Below are 17,247 nucleotides of genomic sequence, written 5' to 3' on the forward strand. Positions count from 1 at the left end.
TCGCGATAAGCCGGCCCCGCCGTGTGATCCTTGGTTCCTTGGTGGTGTTGTTGTTTTCAGATGCGCAATCTTTGGATGATTTTCTTTCCTTTTTCTTTCCGTTGGCACCGAATATTAAACCCGTACGGTATCCTGACACTGGACAGTGCCAACTGATACCTGTTCGCGCCATTCACACCGGCGGATCCCGAGACGACGCGCAACTATGGCCATCCCGAGACGGATTTTGCTGGTTGCGGTTGGGCTGGTGTGTTTTATTGGCTTTTTCACATTCCACCTGCATACCCGCGATACACTCTCAAACGCACGGCCTGAATACTTGTCACCCAACAGGATACCGACGCATTCGCAGAAAACTGGGCAGCTGGACCCAGAAGCCCACAAGCTGCCATGGGCCGACTCGTTCAGCGCCCACTTCAAGGCCCTGACTGACGTCAAGAACATCACCATGGCCGAGGCGAAGGCGGGATGTCACTGGCCGGCGGATGAAGATGTGAATTTCCAATACAATGCAGATGTGGGGTGGGTTGTCACGGACCGTCCCGACGAGGAAATCAACGCGCGCCGCAAAGCTTGGCAAGAGTATATCCAGAGCAAGATGATTCCCTGGGAGAATGTGAAGGACAAGTTTGACGGAAGGGGTGTGGTGATTCTTGCTGGAAATCATGACACCGTGATGCGGGTCAAGGTGGTGCTCAGGCGCCTGGCCAGGCTACAGTCCAAGAATCCCCCTCGAGATCCATTACTGGGACAACGAGATGACCGAAGCCACTCTGAAAGACCTCGCCGCCATATACCAGCCCATGTCATTCAACGACCTCTCCAAGCCCGACAACATCATCCAGGTGAAAAAGGACGGAGAGTACCTCAACTTTCAGCTCAAAACCGCCGCCCTCATCAACTCCAAGTTCGCCGAACCCCTGCTCCTCGACTCGGACAACATCCCCATCCTCGACCCAGCAAGCCTCTACGAATCCCGCGTCTACCAAGAATACCGCACCGTATTCTGGCCCGACATCGCGCGCTCGTGGCCGCAGAACCCGGCCTGGGCCATCACCAACACCCCCTGCCGCATGGACGAGTACGAGCAGGAGAGCGGGCAGATGATGGTGGACAAGCGGCGCTACTGGTACCACCTGCAGCTGGCCGCCTGGCTCAACAACGACCAGGGCCGCTACTACAACGAATTCCTCCTCGGCGACAAGGACATGTTCCGCTTCGCGTGGCACGCGCTCAAGACGGCGTACGGCCGCCCCAAGAAGTGGCTCACCAGCGTCGGCACCCTGAACGACGGCTCCTACTACTGCGGCCACTCCTTCGCCCAGCACCACCCGGACGACGGCCGCGTGGCGTTTTTGCATGGCGGCTTGGTTAAGTGGACCGCGCCGGAAGTCATGCGCTGGAATAGGGAGGAGATGGGCGGGTATTTTCGCCATTATAAGCGCGCGCCGACGGATGAGGATCCCGCGCAGATTGTGCATGTCGGGATCAAGTTTGACGAGGCAAAGTACATGCCGGACCACACGGAGCCTTACAAGGTGGCCATGTGTACCGATATGAGGGATCTTGAGGCTGGGAATTTGGACGACATTCTCCCCGGATGGGAGAAGGAATACGAGGAGTTGGGCGGATATTGGATGTTGGAGCAGGAAACGAAGTCGGTGGCTGAGTCTGAGAAAGCGGGCGCCCACGCGCACTAATAATGGCAAATCCAACTTGGAAGCTTTTGGGGGTCGGCGTCTGGGAAACTGGGACTGGATCACACCGTGAAGGAGCGGGCGGTTTAAGTTTGGGGTCTTTCAAGATGGCCTCACTATTGGAACGCGAGTCGACGAAAGCCCTCTTCCCGGCTCGATAATCTAGGAACAAATGGCTCTCGGGTTGCGAGCGGACCAGCCCTAACGTTTTGACGCCGGGGAGGTGGGCTACTCGGCACCGACTGCCCTGCGAGTTCCTGGATGTTCAGGTTTCATATCCCCGGATACGTCTAAAGCCAGTTTGGGGCTTCGTGAGAGAGTACGAGTAAGGGCTGGTTAATTGAGGGTGGTGGAACATGGTAGGAAGGACATGGACAGTTGTGAAAACGGATTTCGGCTTTTCGTTTTAACATGGGGCCTTGAGAGGAAAATCAGTGCTGAACTTGAGGGTATAAAGTTGGATCAGTCAAGTAGGAAAAAGTGTGAAAACAGGCGGTACTGTAATATTTTGCGGCTTTTGTATGATATATTATTAGTTTTCTTAAATTTTTACGCTTTTAATAAGTGGGAGTGGTGTTTCCACTTGCCGCAAGGTTCGAGCTGAGGCGTTCCGAGTTATTACATTTGTAATAGAAGCCTGCCCATTCTCCAGCTGGTTCAGATATGAATGATTATAGTTCCTTCTTGCCGTTCACTCAGTCTCATTGCAGGAGGTTCCCTACCATACCGCTGAACTCTTATGATTCACTAAAAGAGTCAAGGACCTCCTTGAATGAACATGAAGTAGGCTTGCTCTTTACTGTCAAAAACTCCAATTTCATCCATGATGCTAGCAAACCAGAAACAAACCAACGGCGGTTCAGTCTTCAGTTATAGCTAAACATCATTGCATCCATTAATTACCCTACAATGGAGGAATAGAAACCCTTAGTACCTAGGTACTCGCGCGAGCAGAACGTGGGAGCGGAATAGGGAAATATTTTGCGTCGTCATCAGTGCACATTATATTCAGGGCTCATCATCTAATATGCCCTCGAGAAAGATCAGTGTTCCGCGCCTCCCGCCCGGGTATGTATCATGCATCCTTAACCTGATTTCCTGATCCGGTCGTTTTCCACTCCGAAGCCCTCAGTGAGCCCCCTTGGTATCAACCCGCAACAGAGAAGGAAAAATATGAAAATAACCACCGCCTATGTCCTGAGCAATGTCCTCTCGAGTGTCGTGGAGGACGGTGTAAATATAGAATGGAGTCTTTGTGAGAATAACAGGCGAAACTCTTGCTTGTCGCATCAAATGAAAGTTGCCTGGAGGTGTTAATGACACCTCCGCCGGTAGTATGGGAAAGAAAATAAGGAGGAAATTGGGTAGGTTGCGTGGCTGATCCGAGACTGTGTAGTTTTCTGGGGGTTTGACTTTTTTTTTTTTTTTTTTATTTTGACGGTTGTGATGAATGATAGGAAATCGTTGGTAAAGAGCGAATGGTGGTCGGTCAAACATGCCTAACGGCAAATAAACAAAAGTAAGGAAATTGTCAAATGAGTGTGGTGTCTCGGGATCAGCCAGTTCCCTCCCCAATTCCATGATTCTTCCCGGCCGTCGAAGCTCGTCAAGCATCGTTGGTCAGGTGCAAGCCTGTGTGCTTCGCATCAACCGACGATCGAGGTGTTATCGAGAGCAAGCGTGCGCTCCCGGCGCTGATACGTCGTGCGTGCACCTTTCCGTAATCGACACTTGTTGCTCGCTGGAGTCCGACGCCGTCGCTACCGTCGCTGTTCTCCTCTGGATCTACCAGTTCAAGGGTGCCTTCATCTTCGTCGCCGAATGACTTGAGTAGGCCCTCACGGCTCTTCACCCGACCGTAGGCCTGCGAGCGCACGACTGTGGGCTGTAGACCCCTGACGCTGCCCCAGTGTGCCTCCTCCCAATCGCTCGACGGCCGCGCTTCTCCGGTGGACTTGCGATTCCACGCAGCACGGTCGCCGTGAGGAGGCGCAAGGCTTGAAAGGTAATCGTCATCGGCTATGTGCATATCGTCGTTGGTAGTTCCATTTTCCGGCCGGCGTTCGCTGTATGGCTCGGGGGTTTGACGGGGCAGCCGTAGGCCGGATGCGTGTTCAAGAATACCAGACGATTTCCGTTTCCTCCCCAACCCTCCGCCAAACCACGACCCTTCCGAGTCAATTGACGCTAGAGACGTAGCGTGCGGTTCTGGGGAGATTCCTGGCTCGTCTGGGTGGTTGACGGTCGACGGCGTCTCCCGCATTCGCTCAATAGACGTCTGCTGAGACACTGGCGTGTCGTGTCTCGGCCGGAAGCTAGAGGGCGAAGGAGCTGTTCCCACGACGGCGGGATGAGCAACGACCGATGTGTTGATTATAGTGCCAAGAGCTTCAACATCCGGTGATTGCACCCTTGACGCGGGAGGCGAAATGGGTAGCTCGGGGAGATCTTCACGGAACCGGGACATGGTCCGCTTCGGTACTCCGGTGTTAACGTGCCGTGGCATTGGATTGACCGGAGGCGTCGGTGCTGGCGTTGTTTGCATCGAGTCTCGGGATGCATTGGAAAAGGAGGATGGCCCCCCTGAGCTTCGCTTAGCCTTATTCGCCCATCTGAAGATCGAGGTCCAAGACCGTGGGCCTTTGGCGGTGTTGTTGGACGGTTTCTCGGATTGTTCTGTCCTCATTTCGGAGTCGTGGGGGGATTTTGATCGTGAAAACTTTCTGCGAAACGAGCCTTTGGAAGCAGCACTCGTGTGGATTGGCACATACGCCTGTATCTCGCAGAGAGCATCTGGTTGGTGCAACGGGATGCTGTCTACGCGGTGAAATGAGGCCAGAGGGTCGGATTGGTTCTCATCCCGAGCAGCTCCGAGATTGCCAACTTCTTTACCTTTACCCCGACGCACTGGCGAGTCACCCGACTGTCGTATCCTTGATGACGTGACGATGGCGGAACTTGGGCCGACCCCCAATCCAATATCCTCGCGTCCGAAGACACCTCGTTCTAGATTTGGTGGTGATTCACGCCCCTGGCGCTCCGCTTCCGCCTCTACAGCCTTTTGTTTCTCGGCGCGCCTTGCAATTCTCCATTCCAGCTTCTCTTGCTCTAGCTGCAGTTTCCTCGCCCGTCGCCGCTGGTCCCGTTCCATCAGCTCGCGCAAATCGCCGGCACTGAGGCCATCGGCGAGGCTGTCGATGCGCTTGTGTGCCCTGAGGGTTGCTTCGGGGATCGGCTCGTTCAACCTTGTACGTGGCGGAGATGGTCGGCGTACGAAGCCCGCGCCATCCGGGGCACCAGTGCCGAACCGTGGATGGGTGCTATACCGCAAAGTCGGGCGAGGTGCAAGAGCCTCGAAAGCGGAAACTTTGTAGGAGACGTAATCGGAATCTGAGGAAAGGGCGGAGTCGATGGATTCGGGAAGTGGTAGTGAAATGTCTGACGACCGGTTGAACTTGTCGAAGTCGGAGCCTTTGATACCGACACCGAAAGCTGGTCTGAATCTCTTGCTGTCTTTCTTCATTGGGCGGCCAGCCATCCAGTCCTCCGCGACAGGCCGCAAAGGAGCAAAGTTACTCAACGCTTTGATTTCAGCTTCGCGCTGCCGGTCATCCCTTCGTCGCTTCTTGCTGGACATTTTCCGTGACAGGTGATTGCCGTCCCTCTTGTTGTGAAGGGTCGGCACACGCCATAACATGTCGCCTCCCGAGGCGTCAGGCATCGGCGTATCTACCTCTCTCTGGGTTCTCGTGCTGTTTTTCCTTCCGAGGTGCACAGAGTCCTGGCGCCCCGGCGAAAAGCTGTAGGTCCTAGCCCTGCGCTGGAGCTTGTTTGAACCCGTCCGTTGTCGTTTACTCGCTTGGCGTTCCGGTAAGGGGATGTCGATGGGCATGGCGGCCTCTGGCACCGTCTGACTCCGAGGTGGAAGCCCGACCATTGCCACTCGTCCTTCATATTCTTCATGGTCCACTGTGCTAGCTCGCCCGCGCCTCCGGCGGCTTTTCCGTCGAAACGGCCACAGAGGCATCGTTATGTCGTGCGCGACAAACTTAGTATCGGTTGGGCGTATCGTCTTGTTGGCTGGGGCAATCGGTGCTGGACGGGCAACGGTGTAAATTCATTCTGAAAGTACCAAAAGGGAGCGACGTGTCGGCGGGGTTGGTTGCGCGACTGGCAAATTCGTCGAAGAGGCCTTGGGCAAGATGCCGCTAAAGCATACTTCAGTACGCCGAAATCCTGGTTGTAACAACTAAAACGAGTGCTGCGAAAAAGAAGGTGGAATGCAGCAGGCCGAGGATCGTATTAAAACAAGTCGTTCGTTTGGTACAATCGCGATGTCTGGCTGACAATGTGGGCGCGAGAGGTCGGAATGGAGGGAAATTTGGGCCCGAGTCCAGCAGAGGGGTATGTAATGGCGTTCGAGAGTATGTAAAAGCTATGATCACAATTGTAGAGCACTAATGTGCGGGGGGGAATGTCTGAGATGGATGTCTCAGAGAAGCTTGGAAGGGCCCACGCAATATTTGAGGGCTTGTGCAGGGAGCAGACCCGAGGGGAAAATGGGAAATCGATTGGCAAGGGAGAAAGCAAGGTACCCGGGCTTCCTGGCCATGCCCCCTGTTCACACAGAAAACGGAGTGTGCTGGTTTGTTGGCCACCGCCCAGTTATGAGCCCAATGAGCGTCACGAGCATGACCACGAGCCGTTCGAAAGCAATCCCCAAATAAATCCTCGCTTTTTGAGCAGATGCATATTTGCTGCACCCCGAAAGATTGCCATCTCGAGTGGCCATTTCTCCGTTTCAACCCGCCGTTTCCTCCCGTCTTGCCGGCCAGCTGCTGTCACAGTGGATCTGACGAAGCAGCCCTGCTCCTTGGCACCTGCCCCACCCAACGGCTTTGGATCTGCCGCTCAGCCCAGCCAGCGGTCCCCTCCAAGCTTGGTGGGCCAGAGCACCATTTGAGAAATGCCACTGTGGCCGAGTGAGGTTCCTGATGAAACCCCGTAACTGGTGCTTTGAGCATGGGTGAAAAGTTTTTCAGACCCTGGATGCCTGGCACCAATTTTGGAGGATGCCTTTGCGCTGCGCTTTGGCTTGCGCAATTCAAATGCGGACAGTGGGCAATGCTCGTATCCGTCTGATTCTCCGCTCCGACGGAGTGCACAGAGAACTGGACGAGCACAACGAGGTTGCAGGCGGGCCCGACCGCGAGATTGCTGCAGCTGGATATTATGTCATAGGAGCACGGCACCTCCCTCGCCACAGCCGAGCCGACCACAACGCCTCGATCGTCAAATGGCGCCGATCTATTGATAAAAAATCACTCACGGATTGCAGGTAGTGAACTAGTTTGGAGCAGTGGTGCGGAGGTGCAGCAAAGCTCCCCACGCTTACCAGCTCAACCTACCAGGTGCTGACTCCATATCATTCAATGCAGGGTCTTGCACCATCTGGGTGACGGGTTGGCTGCAGTGTCCAAGAATGCAACGTAGGGGATATCGATCACATCGACGCTGCTTGCCAGCCTGACACGTGTTTCCGCAAGCGTGCTGCGACAGTACATGTACGTACAGACTGTCCAGAGACATGCATCCATTAGATTTTCATACCATCTGGCAACAACGCGTGTTACTTTGGAGAAATACTTTGTGTGTGCGTCGCGGCTTCATGCGTTGTGCCTCGTGGGATCAACGGAAGCCAGGAAGCGGCTTTCGGATCCGGTCGCGGCCCGGTTGCTCGTGCTCATCGGGCATTGCCACACGAAAGCAAACAGGTCGAAATTGAGGCTTCGGGACTGTCTAACGATACTGGCAACGCGAGGAAGTCAAGCAGACCCAGGAACCAGAAAGCTTTCTTTTCTTGGCCGATGGGGACCAATCACGGGCCAAGAAGCCGCGGGGCGTGACGAAGCAACATTCACACACCCCCCACGAAAGAAGGTCAGAGCACCACTGGCTGAGCACAGAGACCATCGTTTCATGAATTCAGCCCTCTCACCCGAGGCGGCGAATGGGCTGCTGCCCGGCTCGAATCCTTTCTTCTTTCTTGTTGCTTGGCCAAAAGTTAGAACACAGGGCTCAAGCCCCCAGTTCATAGCATGATCGCTATACCCGACGCCCGATCGGCTAATATCCTCTTTCGAGGACGGCACGGCCCACTCGCGCGACACGACGCAGTACGGCCGATGACGCGCGAAACTGAAAGTTACTGGAAGGATACCCGACGCTGGACTCGTTCGGATATCACAGAGAAAGCATCGGCGAAGGGACGCTGCAGCTGCCATATTTTCAGGAGGGGTGGTGCTTTGCCCGCCTCTCATCAGATGTATGCTGGTGGTTGTCGATACACCAGCCAACTTCTTCCTGTGGCTGTCGTGGACCGTTTGGCAAGCCCTTTCGAGATCCCCTGCTCCGCATGCTGCTGTGCCTACGAATCCACGGCGATGGAACAGGGGCCAACATGATGCAGTGTCCTGCCAGTCTGGCAGCGTTCCTTCAGGGTCCAAACCTTTTGGGAGCCGGCCGGCAATTTAAACGCGGCACAACCGTCGGGGTCTGACGGCTGAACCGTTTTTGCGGTGTGATTTCTCCTGGAAACGGGATGACCTGCATGAACCGAGTGTGTTCTGCCCGACGGTACCTGAGCGAAGGAATGAATATTGCTGACATCACTGCGGAGCATGTGTAATCGGAAGTGCATTCAACAGCCTCCCACTATGATGTTACCAGCATCCCCAGGAACACATGCAGACATGTTTAAGACCACAAAATCCAATTTGGACCAGGAGAGTAACCCTGGAAAACCTAGTGAAGAGAGCCGGCTTCTCCGTCACGGAGGTGTCGTCTGCCGGAGCCATGGGGGATGAACACCACAGGCTATGAGTTACCGGACGGTAGGGGCGAGGTAATCGACCCGCTAGAAAACCCTCCCATCAATCTATATCCAGTATTGTGTTTACACAACTCCTTCCAAGCGACTTGAGGAAAATTATATTGTACAACAAGGGTCATAGTTAAAATTTCAGCATCGCACACTCGGGGAGTCTGCGGGACAGACCTGAACCGCAATGCATTAGTTACCTTACCTAGTTATAGTTAATTTATTCTCACTTTATAATAAATCACTACGCAGCAAGATAAGAAACCGAAAGGAGAGGAATTATAACTAAGAGTCGGAACGAGGAGGAAATGGCTCTCGACAAAGTTTGGGTTGGGTAAGTATCCGTTAAAATACATGTCTTGATAATTTTATATGCACTTAAGCACCCTTTCCCCCCAGTTCTGTTTCTCGAGCAACCTGCTAACCGCGCCCCGCCTTTGTCAACAATCGCCCAAAAGTCGTATCGCATTTCGATAGCACATCCCACAACGACGCGACCGGCACCAACAACCGGCAACATGGCCTACAATCCGCGAATGTCAATAATGCCGACCGCGCAGCAGCAGTCGCGGTCGCGCAAGAAAGAAGAGGAGGCGGCATACGCCAACATGCGCCTGCCCGACCGCGAAATCGTCGGCTGCATCAACGAACTCGGTATCCCCTTTACAATCGCCGACCTTCAGAAGCCGAACCCGATACAAGTCCAGATGATCTTTGAGTGGTTTGGGGAACTGCTTATGAACAAGTCACGGCAGACAGTGGACCCGGCGATGCGCGCAGCCGCCGAGGACCTCTGCGGCGACTTTGGCGAGTCGCTGATGCCACCCGACACGCGGAATCTGATGGGCTTCTTTGCGTCGTTGCGCCGGCTGATGCTCGATTGCGGCGTCAACGACTTTAATTTTATGGATCTGTACAAGCCGACTCACGACCGCCTCGTCAAGATTTTCAGCTACATCATCAACTTCGTGCGCTTCCGCGAGAGCCAGACGAGCGTCATCGACGAACACTGCAACCGCGCCGAGAGCACCAAGGCACGTATCGAACAACTGTACGCCGAGAACCAGAACATGGAGGCGCAGCTGGACGAGATGCGCGCCAACAGGAGACAGATGGAGGCGTTGGTGGCGGAGAAGACGCGGCGGAATGAGGAGTTGAAGAAGAGGCTGCTGGAGCTGCGGCGGAACCAGGAAAGGGTAGCGTCACGTTTGGAAGAGGCCAAGACTAAGAAGGGAGAGCTCGCAGCCGAGCTGGAGGAGAAAACAGCCACCAAACTGGCCCTAAAGCAGGACAGCGCCAAGCTCCGGCCATACACCCTCCAGAGTCCTTCAGCGCTCCAGTCGAGCCTCACGGAGCTGAGCAACACGCTTAACAACGACAAATCACATATAGACTCGCTCGATCGCCGGGCGCGGGCCCTGCAGACGTCAACCGACTCCTTCGCGGTGGTATGCGGCGACGTGGCTTCTTGTATCAAGCTGCTGGAAGAGATCGCGGTGGAACTCACCAAAGAGGAGGAGGACAACGCCAAGAATGCGAAGCAGCGGGATGCGCTTACGGAACGCGGCGCAAACGTGCGCGAGGTGGAACGGACCGAGGGACTTCTCCAGCGGCAGCTGTCTAAGTGGATGGAGCGGACCGAGACGCTGCGAGCTCAAAGCCAGGAGAAGGCCCAGCGGGCCAAGGAGAAGATGGAGGAGCTGCGTGCGGTGCACAAGAAGTTGACCGAGGAGCGGTCCGAGAAGGGCAAGGATATTGAGCGGAGGAGAGTAAGGATTGAGCAGATCGAGAAAAAGGTATGTTGCCCTTTCCAAAATGACGACGTTGGAGTTTGCTAACATATTGTCAGATGTTAGATCTTAAAGAAAACATCGAGAACGAGGTGCATGCGGCGCACGATGAGTATCTCAAGATGGAGGCCCACATCAAACTGTACATGACCGAGATGGAGCAGGCTATTTGAGCCCCGGGACCCCATCATGTCTGGATAATGTCGTAATGAGGTCGGTCGGTTGGGTATGGCAGACGGTTCTTGGGCTTCTCGGAATAGGATACCACGGGATAGGACGGTTGGCGTTTGGTTCGGGTTTGAAACGTTTGTCACATACAATTACACTGTACGACATTGACACACATGTCACCACACAAAAGCAGGCCAGGTCTCGCACGTCCATCACTCAACTCTTCCCATCCCCATCCCCGTTTTTCGCCACTTCCACACACACCGCCCACTCCCCCTCCCGAAAACGAAACCACCTCCCCAAAACCCTCCCCACCCCCACCGTCTTCCCAACCCACCCACTCCCCTCCAACTCCCCCCCAACCTTCCTCCCACCCCCACTCAAAACAGGCACCCCCTCCGCCAACACCTCCCCCATCGCCATCCTCACTCCCAACTTTCCCTCCCCCTCCCCGTCCCCGTCCCCATCCCCAGCTAAGCCCCCCATCGCACACGAACCGCCTGACACCCCCTCGACAACCACAACCCCGACCCCTTCCCTCCTCCCCGCCTCCACCAGCGCCGCGCTGCTCGCCCCCAGCCCCTGCACGCTCCACTCGCTGCTGCCGCGGTGCAGCGCCAGAAAGTCGTACACCACCAGCCGTGGGGGTGGTGGCGGTGATGAGGGGCAGCCCGCTAGGTTTCCTTCTCTTTGGTGGGGCGGTAGATGAGGAGGAGGAGGGGGTGGTGGTGCCGGTGGGGTGGGCTTGTGGCGAGTGGTTGTTGATGATGGAGATATGGGGGGAATGGAAGTGGCGGAGACGGAGAAAACGGAGAGGAAGGCGCGCAGGTGTGTTACCGTTGGTATGAACACCGTGCGTATGCTCCGTGTGGTGGCGAGTTGTGCTAGGTGGGGGGTTAGGAGGGGGTGTGCTTTGTTGTGCTGCTGCTGCTGGTGGTGCTGCTGCTGGTGACCGGGCTTGGATTTGGGCCGCCTCGGATGGTCGGCTGGTGGTGGTGGTGGTGGGTTGGAGTGGGACGGATCTGTGGTGGCTTGTTGGGTGGTGGGGGTATCGAATGGTTCATTTGTGGGATGTGGCCGGGGCTGTTGTTGTTGGTGGAGGATGTCTTGTGTGAGGGAAGACAGGAAGTCGGCTCGGTCAGCACATATTATGAGTATTGTTGGGTAGGTGCAGCTGTTGATGATGAACTGCAGGAGCTCGGATGGCAGAGCCGGAGAGAGAAAGAGGGGATCCATATGCGCGTGTTGTGTAAATTAAGCAGTGTTGGATACGTCGTCTTTCCAACGGTGCATCTCTCATGCAGTTGTGCCACCAACAATTGACATATCCCTGCTTCATTACTTGCATCTGAGCTCCAGAACCTCTCGATCGATTGCAGAGGGCACCTCCAGCGGACCGACCCGCACTGTTTCCCGTCCCTTCCCCACATATCCTTCTTTGCCGGTTAAGGGGTTTAGCTGCATACCCCACCATGGACTTCCAGGGCCGTTGAGCGGCGCAGATCACGTCACTGCTCCAAGCCACTGTCAATCCCCAAGACCAACACTAACGGTACCTTGAGCTCAAAGCTCCTAACGGAGCAACACCAACCACCCGACATGGAATCAATAGCAAGGATCTCGACTCTGCTCGAAAATGGTGTGTTCCACAATTACCCTAAATACATCACCGGCACTAACTTCCCCCAACAGCTCGTGATCTCACCCTCGACGCTGCCTCGGCCGCGCGAAGCTCGCGGGGCGCATCCCGACCACTCGATCGCACCCAGGTTAAGAAACTGTTAGACAGCCGCAATGAGCGGGAGGTTCTCGATGGACTACGGCGTGTTATCTCGGTGCGCTGCAACCCCGCCGACCTCACCACACCGACAGCTCGTCAGCTAACTGCTGCCTGGGTAGATGATGTACCGCGGCCAGAAAACACTCCTTCTCTTCTCGTCCGTCGTCAAGAATGTCGCGTCGCCGAACCTTGAGATCAAAAAACTAGTCTACATCTACCTCATCCACCATGCCGAACAGGAGCCCGACCTCGCCCTCCTATCCATCAATACCATCCAAAAGTCATTGTCAGATACAAACCCCCAAGTGCGGGCCCTGGCCCTGCGCACCATGTCGGGCATCCGGGTGCCGGTCATCAGCCAGATTGTGTCACTGGCCATTCGAAAAGGTGCCGGGGACATGAGCCCATATGTCAGACGCGCCGCGGCGCTGGCTGTCCCGAAATGCTACCGACTCGACCCCTCGCAATTACCTCAGCTTCTGGAGTACCTCTCAACCCTACTCGGCGACAAACAATACTATGTGGCTGGGGCAGCTGTGACAGCCTTCATAACCATCTGCCCTGAGCGGATAGATTTGATCCACAAACATTACCGAAACTTGGTCAGGATGGTGGTGGACATGGACGAGTGGAGCCAGCTGTCGACATTGCGGTTAATGACTGTCTATGCGCGGAAATGTTTTCCGAGGAGGACAAAGTCCGTCAGAGGAAAGGAGAAAGCAGCCGACCTTCAGGACTTCTACGGCGAGCGGTCGGAAAGCGGTTCAGAGGCTGAGCAGGTGGTGGTCCTCGACCCTGACCTCGAGCTCCTCCTCAACAGTATCAAACCCCTCTTGCAGTCGCGCAACTCAGGTGTTGTGGTGGCCGTCGCGAGGTGCTACTCTGCTATCGGCACACCGGAGTACACCAAGACGGCGATTGGGCCCCTCGTAGCGCTACTCCGTGGCGCCCAGGACATCCAACAAGTCGCCTTGTTCAACATCGTTTCCATCTGCCTCAGCTGCCCAGCCGAGTTTGTCAAGTACGCCACTCATTTCCTAGTCCGCGCAACGGACACACAGCAAATATGGGAGCTCAAGCTGGAAATGCTCACACTTATCTTTCCTCACGCTTCTACACATGTCAAAAGTCTCATTCTCAGCGAACTAGAGCATTTCAGCCGGGGCTCCGACAAGATGCTCGTGAGGGAGGCTGTACGGGCGATTGGGCGGTGCGCTCAGAGAGATACCACGACCGCACCTCGATGCCTACGGCTTCTTCTAAGCCAGATTACCAGCCTAGACGGCACCTTAGCAGCGGAAAGCTTAACGGTCATCCGCCATCTCATCCAACAAGACCCAACCGCGCACGTCGCAACTGTGGTGCGTCTCGCCAAGAACCTCGACTCGGCCACCGACCCTCAAGCACGCGCAAGCATCATATGGCTCGTCGGTGAATTCTCGGGGCTTAATGGCGAAGACAACATCGCGGCCGACGTGCTGCGCATCCTCGTCAAAGACTTCGCCTCCGAGTCCGAACTCGCCAAGCGCCAAATCGTCCTGCTCGGCGCAAGGTCTACCTACACTACCTCACCGCAAGATGGAAGAAACCCAACCCCAGTCTGAGTCCGACTCTCACCACACCGCCGCTCGATTCGACGACAACCCCTTCCAATCACCGCCCCCGGCCAACGGTCCCAAACTCCTCGAGGACAACGACCACCCGATCGCCAAGCTCTGGCGCTACCTGCTCCTTCTCGTGCGCTATGACACCTCGTACGATCTGCGCGACCGCACCCGCCTTTACAAATCCCTACTGTCGGTGCCCCAGCTCGCCACTCTGATGCTACTCGCCCCGAAGCCCGCCCCACAAGCCCCTAGCCCGTCCGAAACCCGCCGCGGGTACACACTAGGCTCGGCCGCTCTGGTGTTGGCTGGTGGCGGCGGCGTGCATGGCCTGCGTGGGTATGAGGACCTGCCGGGGTGGGTGGAGGAGGGCAGTGAGCCGGATGCACGGCTGAGGGAGGTGGAGGGCGCGGCGGAGAGGTATGGCGAGAAGAGGGTTGTGGCTGCGGCGGAAGGGCTGGATGCTGCTGCGGGAGTGACGTCCATGTCCTCTGCTGGCGCGAGGGCGTCGCCGTCTTCGGGTGTTGGGGCGGTGAGGGGACCGAAGCCGGCGAATGGGGTGGGGGAGAAGACGTTGGATGATTGGTTGGCTGAGGAGGGGAGTGAAGAAGAAGAGGAGGAAGAGGAGGAGTCAGGTGAGGAGGAGGAATCTGAAGAGGAGGAGGAAGAGGAAGAGGAGAGTGAGGAAGAAGATGAAGAGGAGGAGAGTGAGGAGGAGTCGGATGAGGATGCGAGGCTTATGCGGCCCTCGTGAGGCGCTATTCTGGCCTGCTAAAATAAAGACCCTGCTAAAATAAACAATAACAGGAGCGGTTTCCGTTTTCCCACCGGTCATATCCTTTGCCCCTTTTTCTTCCATCGCATCTTCCAAGTTTTGCTTTTTCTTTCGCTACAACGGCAATATTCCAATAATTCGTTTCAAGCACCCGTGGTTGTAATATCGGAAGTTTTCGACCCATTAACAGCCCAATTTCCGCCAAGTTGCGTAGAATCAGTGTCTTCTTATGGAAACGTTGACCCCATTGAATTGATGCCCATAGCGCGTGGAATCTCCCCAAAAGTTGCGGGCGAGGAGTGTGGGAAGATCGTTGAGGTCCCAGGGGGCTGAATTGATCGTCTGCTTGACGGTATCCTCGATCTCCCTGGCCTCCATCCCAATCTCCACGCTCCGCAGCCGTGCAACAGCCAGGTAAGCCGAGCTAAAACAACCGTCGGAATACGTTGCTATAAAATCTGGGATTGAGAATGCCGTTTTGGATTCGAGATGAGCCAGTTGACTTTGGGCGTATCTGACGATGTCGTGTTTGTTGTGTTCTTCCACCTTGATTCGAAAGCCGCCGTCTGAGTGCCGGAGCGAGTCATTCCGACAACTCACGCATATAAACAACCCGGGACGGCGTAGTCGGTTGAGACGTTGAAGAATCTCCTCTGCACCTTCCGGTCCGCATTCGTCCAAGCCATCGATAAACAGCCAGATGGGGCGGCTGGCTAAGATACCATCGATTGCCCAGTCCAGCAAGTTGCCGAGGTGGTCAGGATCCCATTTCCATGCAGCCCCTGAACCGTTCTTTTCGTTCTGCTTGTACGCGAAGGTCTCCACAAGCTGCGAGAGGGATGCTGGCTCGTGTTTGAGGATCTGGCAAAGAAGTGAGCGGTACATGCCCAAGGGGGTTCGCTGGAGCTCCTCGCCACGGCCGTGAAAATAGAATGACAAGGTGAGGGCGTTACTCTTTGCTCCCATCCTCTTCACCTCCCGCTCGGCATATCGTAGTAGTGTTGATTTTCCGGATCCCGCCTTCCCCTTGATCCACATCAGATTATCTGAACCGAACTGCCATCGCTCCCACTCCTTGTGCTGAAATAACCACTCGCAGGTTCCCGCTGTCGGCGTTTTTATCTCTAACAAACGATCATTCATTGCCCCAAAGGTCAAGGAAGCAAGGCATTGCTCTTCAGTCGTAACGGTGGGTACCGGTGGACTGTCACCATATGTTGATACTTGATTAATAGTTGTATCTTCGTTCCTGGTAGAGGTTAGACTTACCGATGGAAATATTGTGACCCGTATAGAATCTGAGTTCCATTCACTTGGTTCGAGATTGACTGGGGTGTTCCTATCTCGCCCGCTGCTGGGTTTATATCTTCTGAACACGACATTTACAGATAACTGTACACCAACTTCAACAAAATGAGACTAAATTCTGAATTATAACGAAGAGTGAACCAGCTTGAGCCCAGTGCGTGTTCATGGCCTAAGTAAGAATCTCAAACTCCCAGCGCTTAACTTCCGAGTCTGGATGCGACCCCTGTAGCGTAGCATCGTGTCCAGTGGCGTGGCGATCCGCGGAGTCCCATTGGCGCCTAACTCCTCTATGTCACTCCTGACTGGTAGCGACCAGGAATTACCCGCCGAATTTAGACGCCCTTCACTTTGGGGGCTTGAGATCTGTGGTATATATGTGTACATCCCATCAAAGATTCCAGCCAACGGTGCTGCATCTGAGCCATGGAATGGTGCAATAAGAAACACCATACCGCGAGGATTACTGGCAATAAATCACGGTAGCGTTGTCGGACGGTATCGGACCTGCCCCTGTCCCCTAAGGGTGCCTTTGATGCCAACTAAAACCGGTTCAACTCAGCCATCGCGTTTTGGGAGGGGCAAGGACTCAGAGGGACTAGGTACTAGCCTCCGCGGACCAAACCACCGGGGCTGCGGCCCACAAAGATGATAGGCCGCTCTACTAATTTTGTTCTGGTGCGGAAGACAGAAAGGCGTTCCTAGCGATCGACCGCTTGAACTTTAATCTTATTATCAGCCAGTCCATTGTCGAAGTTCAACTACGGTGGTTTCTCTGACCAGTAACAATGAAACTAAGAGGGCCACAGCCGAAGCCCGGCGACTGCCGGCGGAGGCTAGGCATGGGGATGAACCGTGAATCGGGTAGGGACCGTCTTAGTAGGTTGGTGGTTTGGTTGTATCTTCCTAGGAGATTGAGTTGTGCGAGGATACGACCCCGAGAATATAATTTGTCCCGTGTTATTTGTAGCAGTATATCCACCCTTGCCACATGCAGCTTATGATAACTATGAGGTTACAGGAACTATATCGATTTCACCCCCTTCCCTCCTGCTACCACTCCTAGCCCTCTCTTCCTTTTGCCTCAGCCGCTCCGCAACCTCCACATGACCCCGAAAACTGGCAACCTGCCTTGGAGTCCACCTCTTATTTCCCGCCGTCTGGAACACATCCGCACCACTACCCAATAACACCTCCACCACCCTAGCATGCCCCTTCTCCGCAGCCGCATACAAAGCCGTACAC

General features: G+C 55.2%; 7 protein-coding genes across 7 annotated transcripts; 4 read left to right on the forward strand and 3 right to left on the reverse strand.

The window, feature by feature from the left end:
- Nucleotides 1–205: 205 nt before the first annotated feature.
- Nucleotides 206–1,700, forward strand: CHGG_04145 (uncharacterized protein; the record flags this gene model as incomplete). The annotated part of the gene is made up of 2 exons (XM_001223358.1): nucleotides 206–582; nucleotides 689–1,700. The coding sequence occupies 2 exons, from the start codon at nucleotides 206–208 to the stop codon at nucleotides 1,698–1,700; spliced, it is 1,389 nt and encodes a 462-aa protein (XP_001223359.1).
- Nucleotides 1,701–3,303: 1,603 nt separating this feature from the next.
- Nucleotides 3,304–5,589, reverse strand: CHGG_04146 (uncharacterized protein; the record flags this gene model as incomplete). The annotated part of the gene is made up of 1 exon (XM_001223359.1): nucleotides 3,304–5,589. The coding sequence occupies one exon, from the start codon at nucleotides 5,587–5,589 to the stop codon at nucleotides 3,304–3,306; it is 2,286 nt and encodes a 761-aa protein (XP_001223360.1).
- A 949-nt stretch (nucleotides 5,590–6,538) lies between these two features.
- Nucleotides 6,539–7,981, reverse strand: CHGG_04147 (uncharacterized protein; the record flags this gene model as incomplete). The annotated part of the gene is made up of 3 exons (XM_001223360.1): nucleotides 6,539–7,004; nucleotides 7,270–7,272; nucleotides 7,623–7,981. 3 exons carry the CDS (start codon nucleotides 7,979–7,981, stop codon nucleotides 6,539–6,541), a joined length of 828 nt encoding a protein of 275 aa, XP_001223361.1.
- Nucleotides 7,982–9,095: 1,114 nt separating this feature from the next.
- Nucleotides 9,096–10,540, forward strand: CHGG_04148 (uncharacterized protein; the record flags this gene model as incomplete). Its single annotated transcript, XM_001223361.1, has 2 exons — nucleotides 9,096–10,373; nucleotides 10,427–10,540. 2 exons carry the CDS (start codon nucleotides 9,096–9,098, stop codon nucleotides 10,538–10,540), a joined length of 1,392 nt encoding a protein of 463 aa, XP_001223362.1.
- Nucleotides 10,541–12,137: 1,597 nt separating this feature from the next.
- CHGG_04149 (uncharacterized protein) lies at nucleotides 12,138–14,676 on the forward strand (the record flags this gene model as incomplete). Its single annotated transcript, XM_001223362.1, has 4 exons — nucleotides 12,138–12,177; nucleotides 12,231–12,373; nucleotides 12,438–13,679; nucleotides 13,897–14,676. The coding sequence occupies 4 exons, from the start codon at nucleotides 12,138–12,140 to the stop codon at nucleotides 14,674–14,676; spliced, it is 2,205 nt and encodes a 734-aa protein (XP_001223363.1).
- A 237-nt stretch (nucleotides 14,677–14,913) lies between these two features.
- On the reverse strand, nucleotides 14,914–16,006 carry CHGG_04150 (uncharacterized protein; the record flags this gene model as incomplete). The annotated part of the gene is made up of 2 exons (XM_001223363.1): nucleotides 14,914–15,803; nucleotides 15,967–16,006. The coding sequence occupies 2 exons, from the start codon at nucleotides 16,004–16,006 to the stop codon at nucleotides 14,914–14,916; spliced, it is 930 nt and encodes a 309-aa protein (XP_001223364.1).
- Nucleotides 16,007–16,790: 784 nt separating this feature from the next.
- CHGG_04151 (uncharacterized protein) lies at nucleotides 16,791–17,192 on the forward strand (the record flags this gene model as incomplete). Its single annotated transcript, XM_001223364.1, has 2 exons — nucleotides 16,791–16,885; nucleotides 17,024–17,192. 2 exons carry the CDS (start codon nucleotides 16,791–16,793, stop codon nucleotides 17,190–17,192), a joined length of 264 nt encoding a protein of 87 aa, XP_001223365.1.
- Between the last annotated feature and the right edge of the window lie 55 nt (nucleotides 17,193–17,247).

This window comes from Chaetomium globosum, genomic scaffold (assembly GCF_000143365.1).
Source record: "Chaetomium globosum CBS 148.51 scaffold_4 genomic scaffold, whole genome shotgun sequence".
Lineage (NCBI taxonomy): Eukaryota > Fungi > Ascomycota > Sordariomycetes > Sordariales > Chaetomiaceae > Chaetomium > Chaetomium globosum.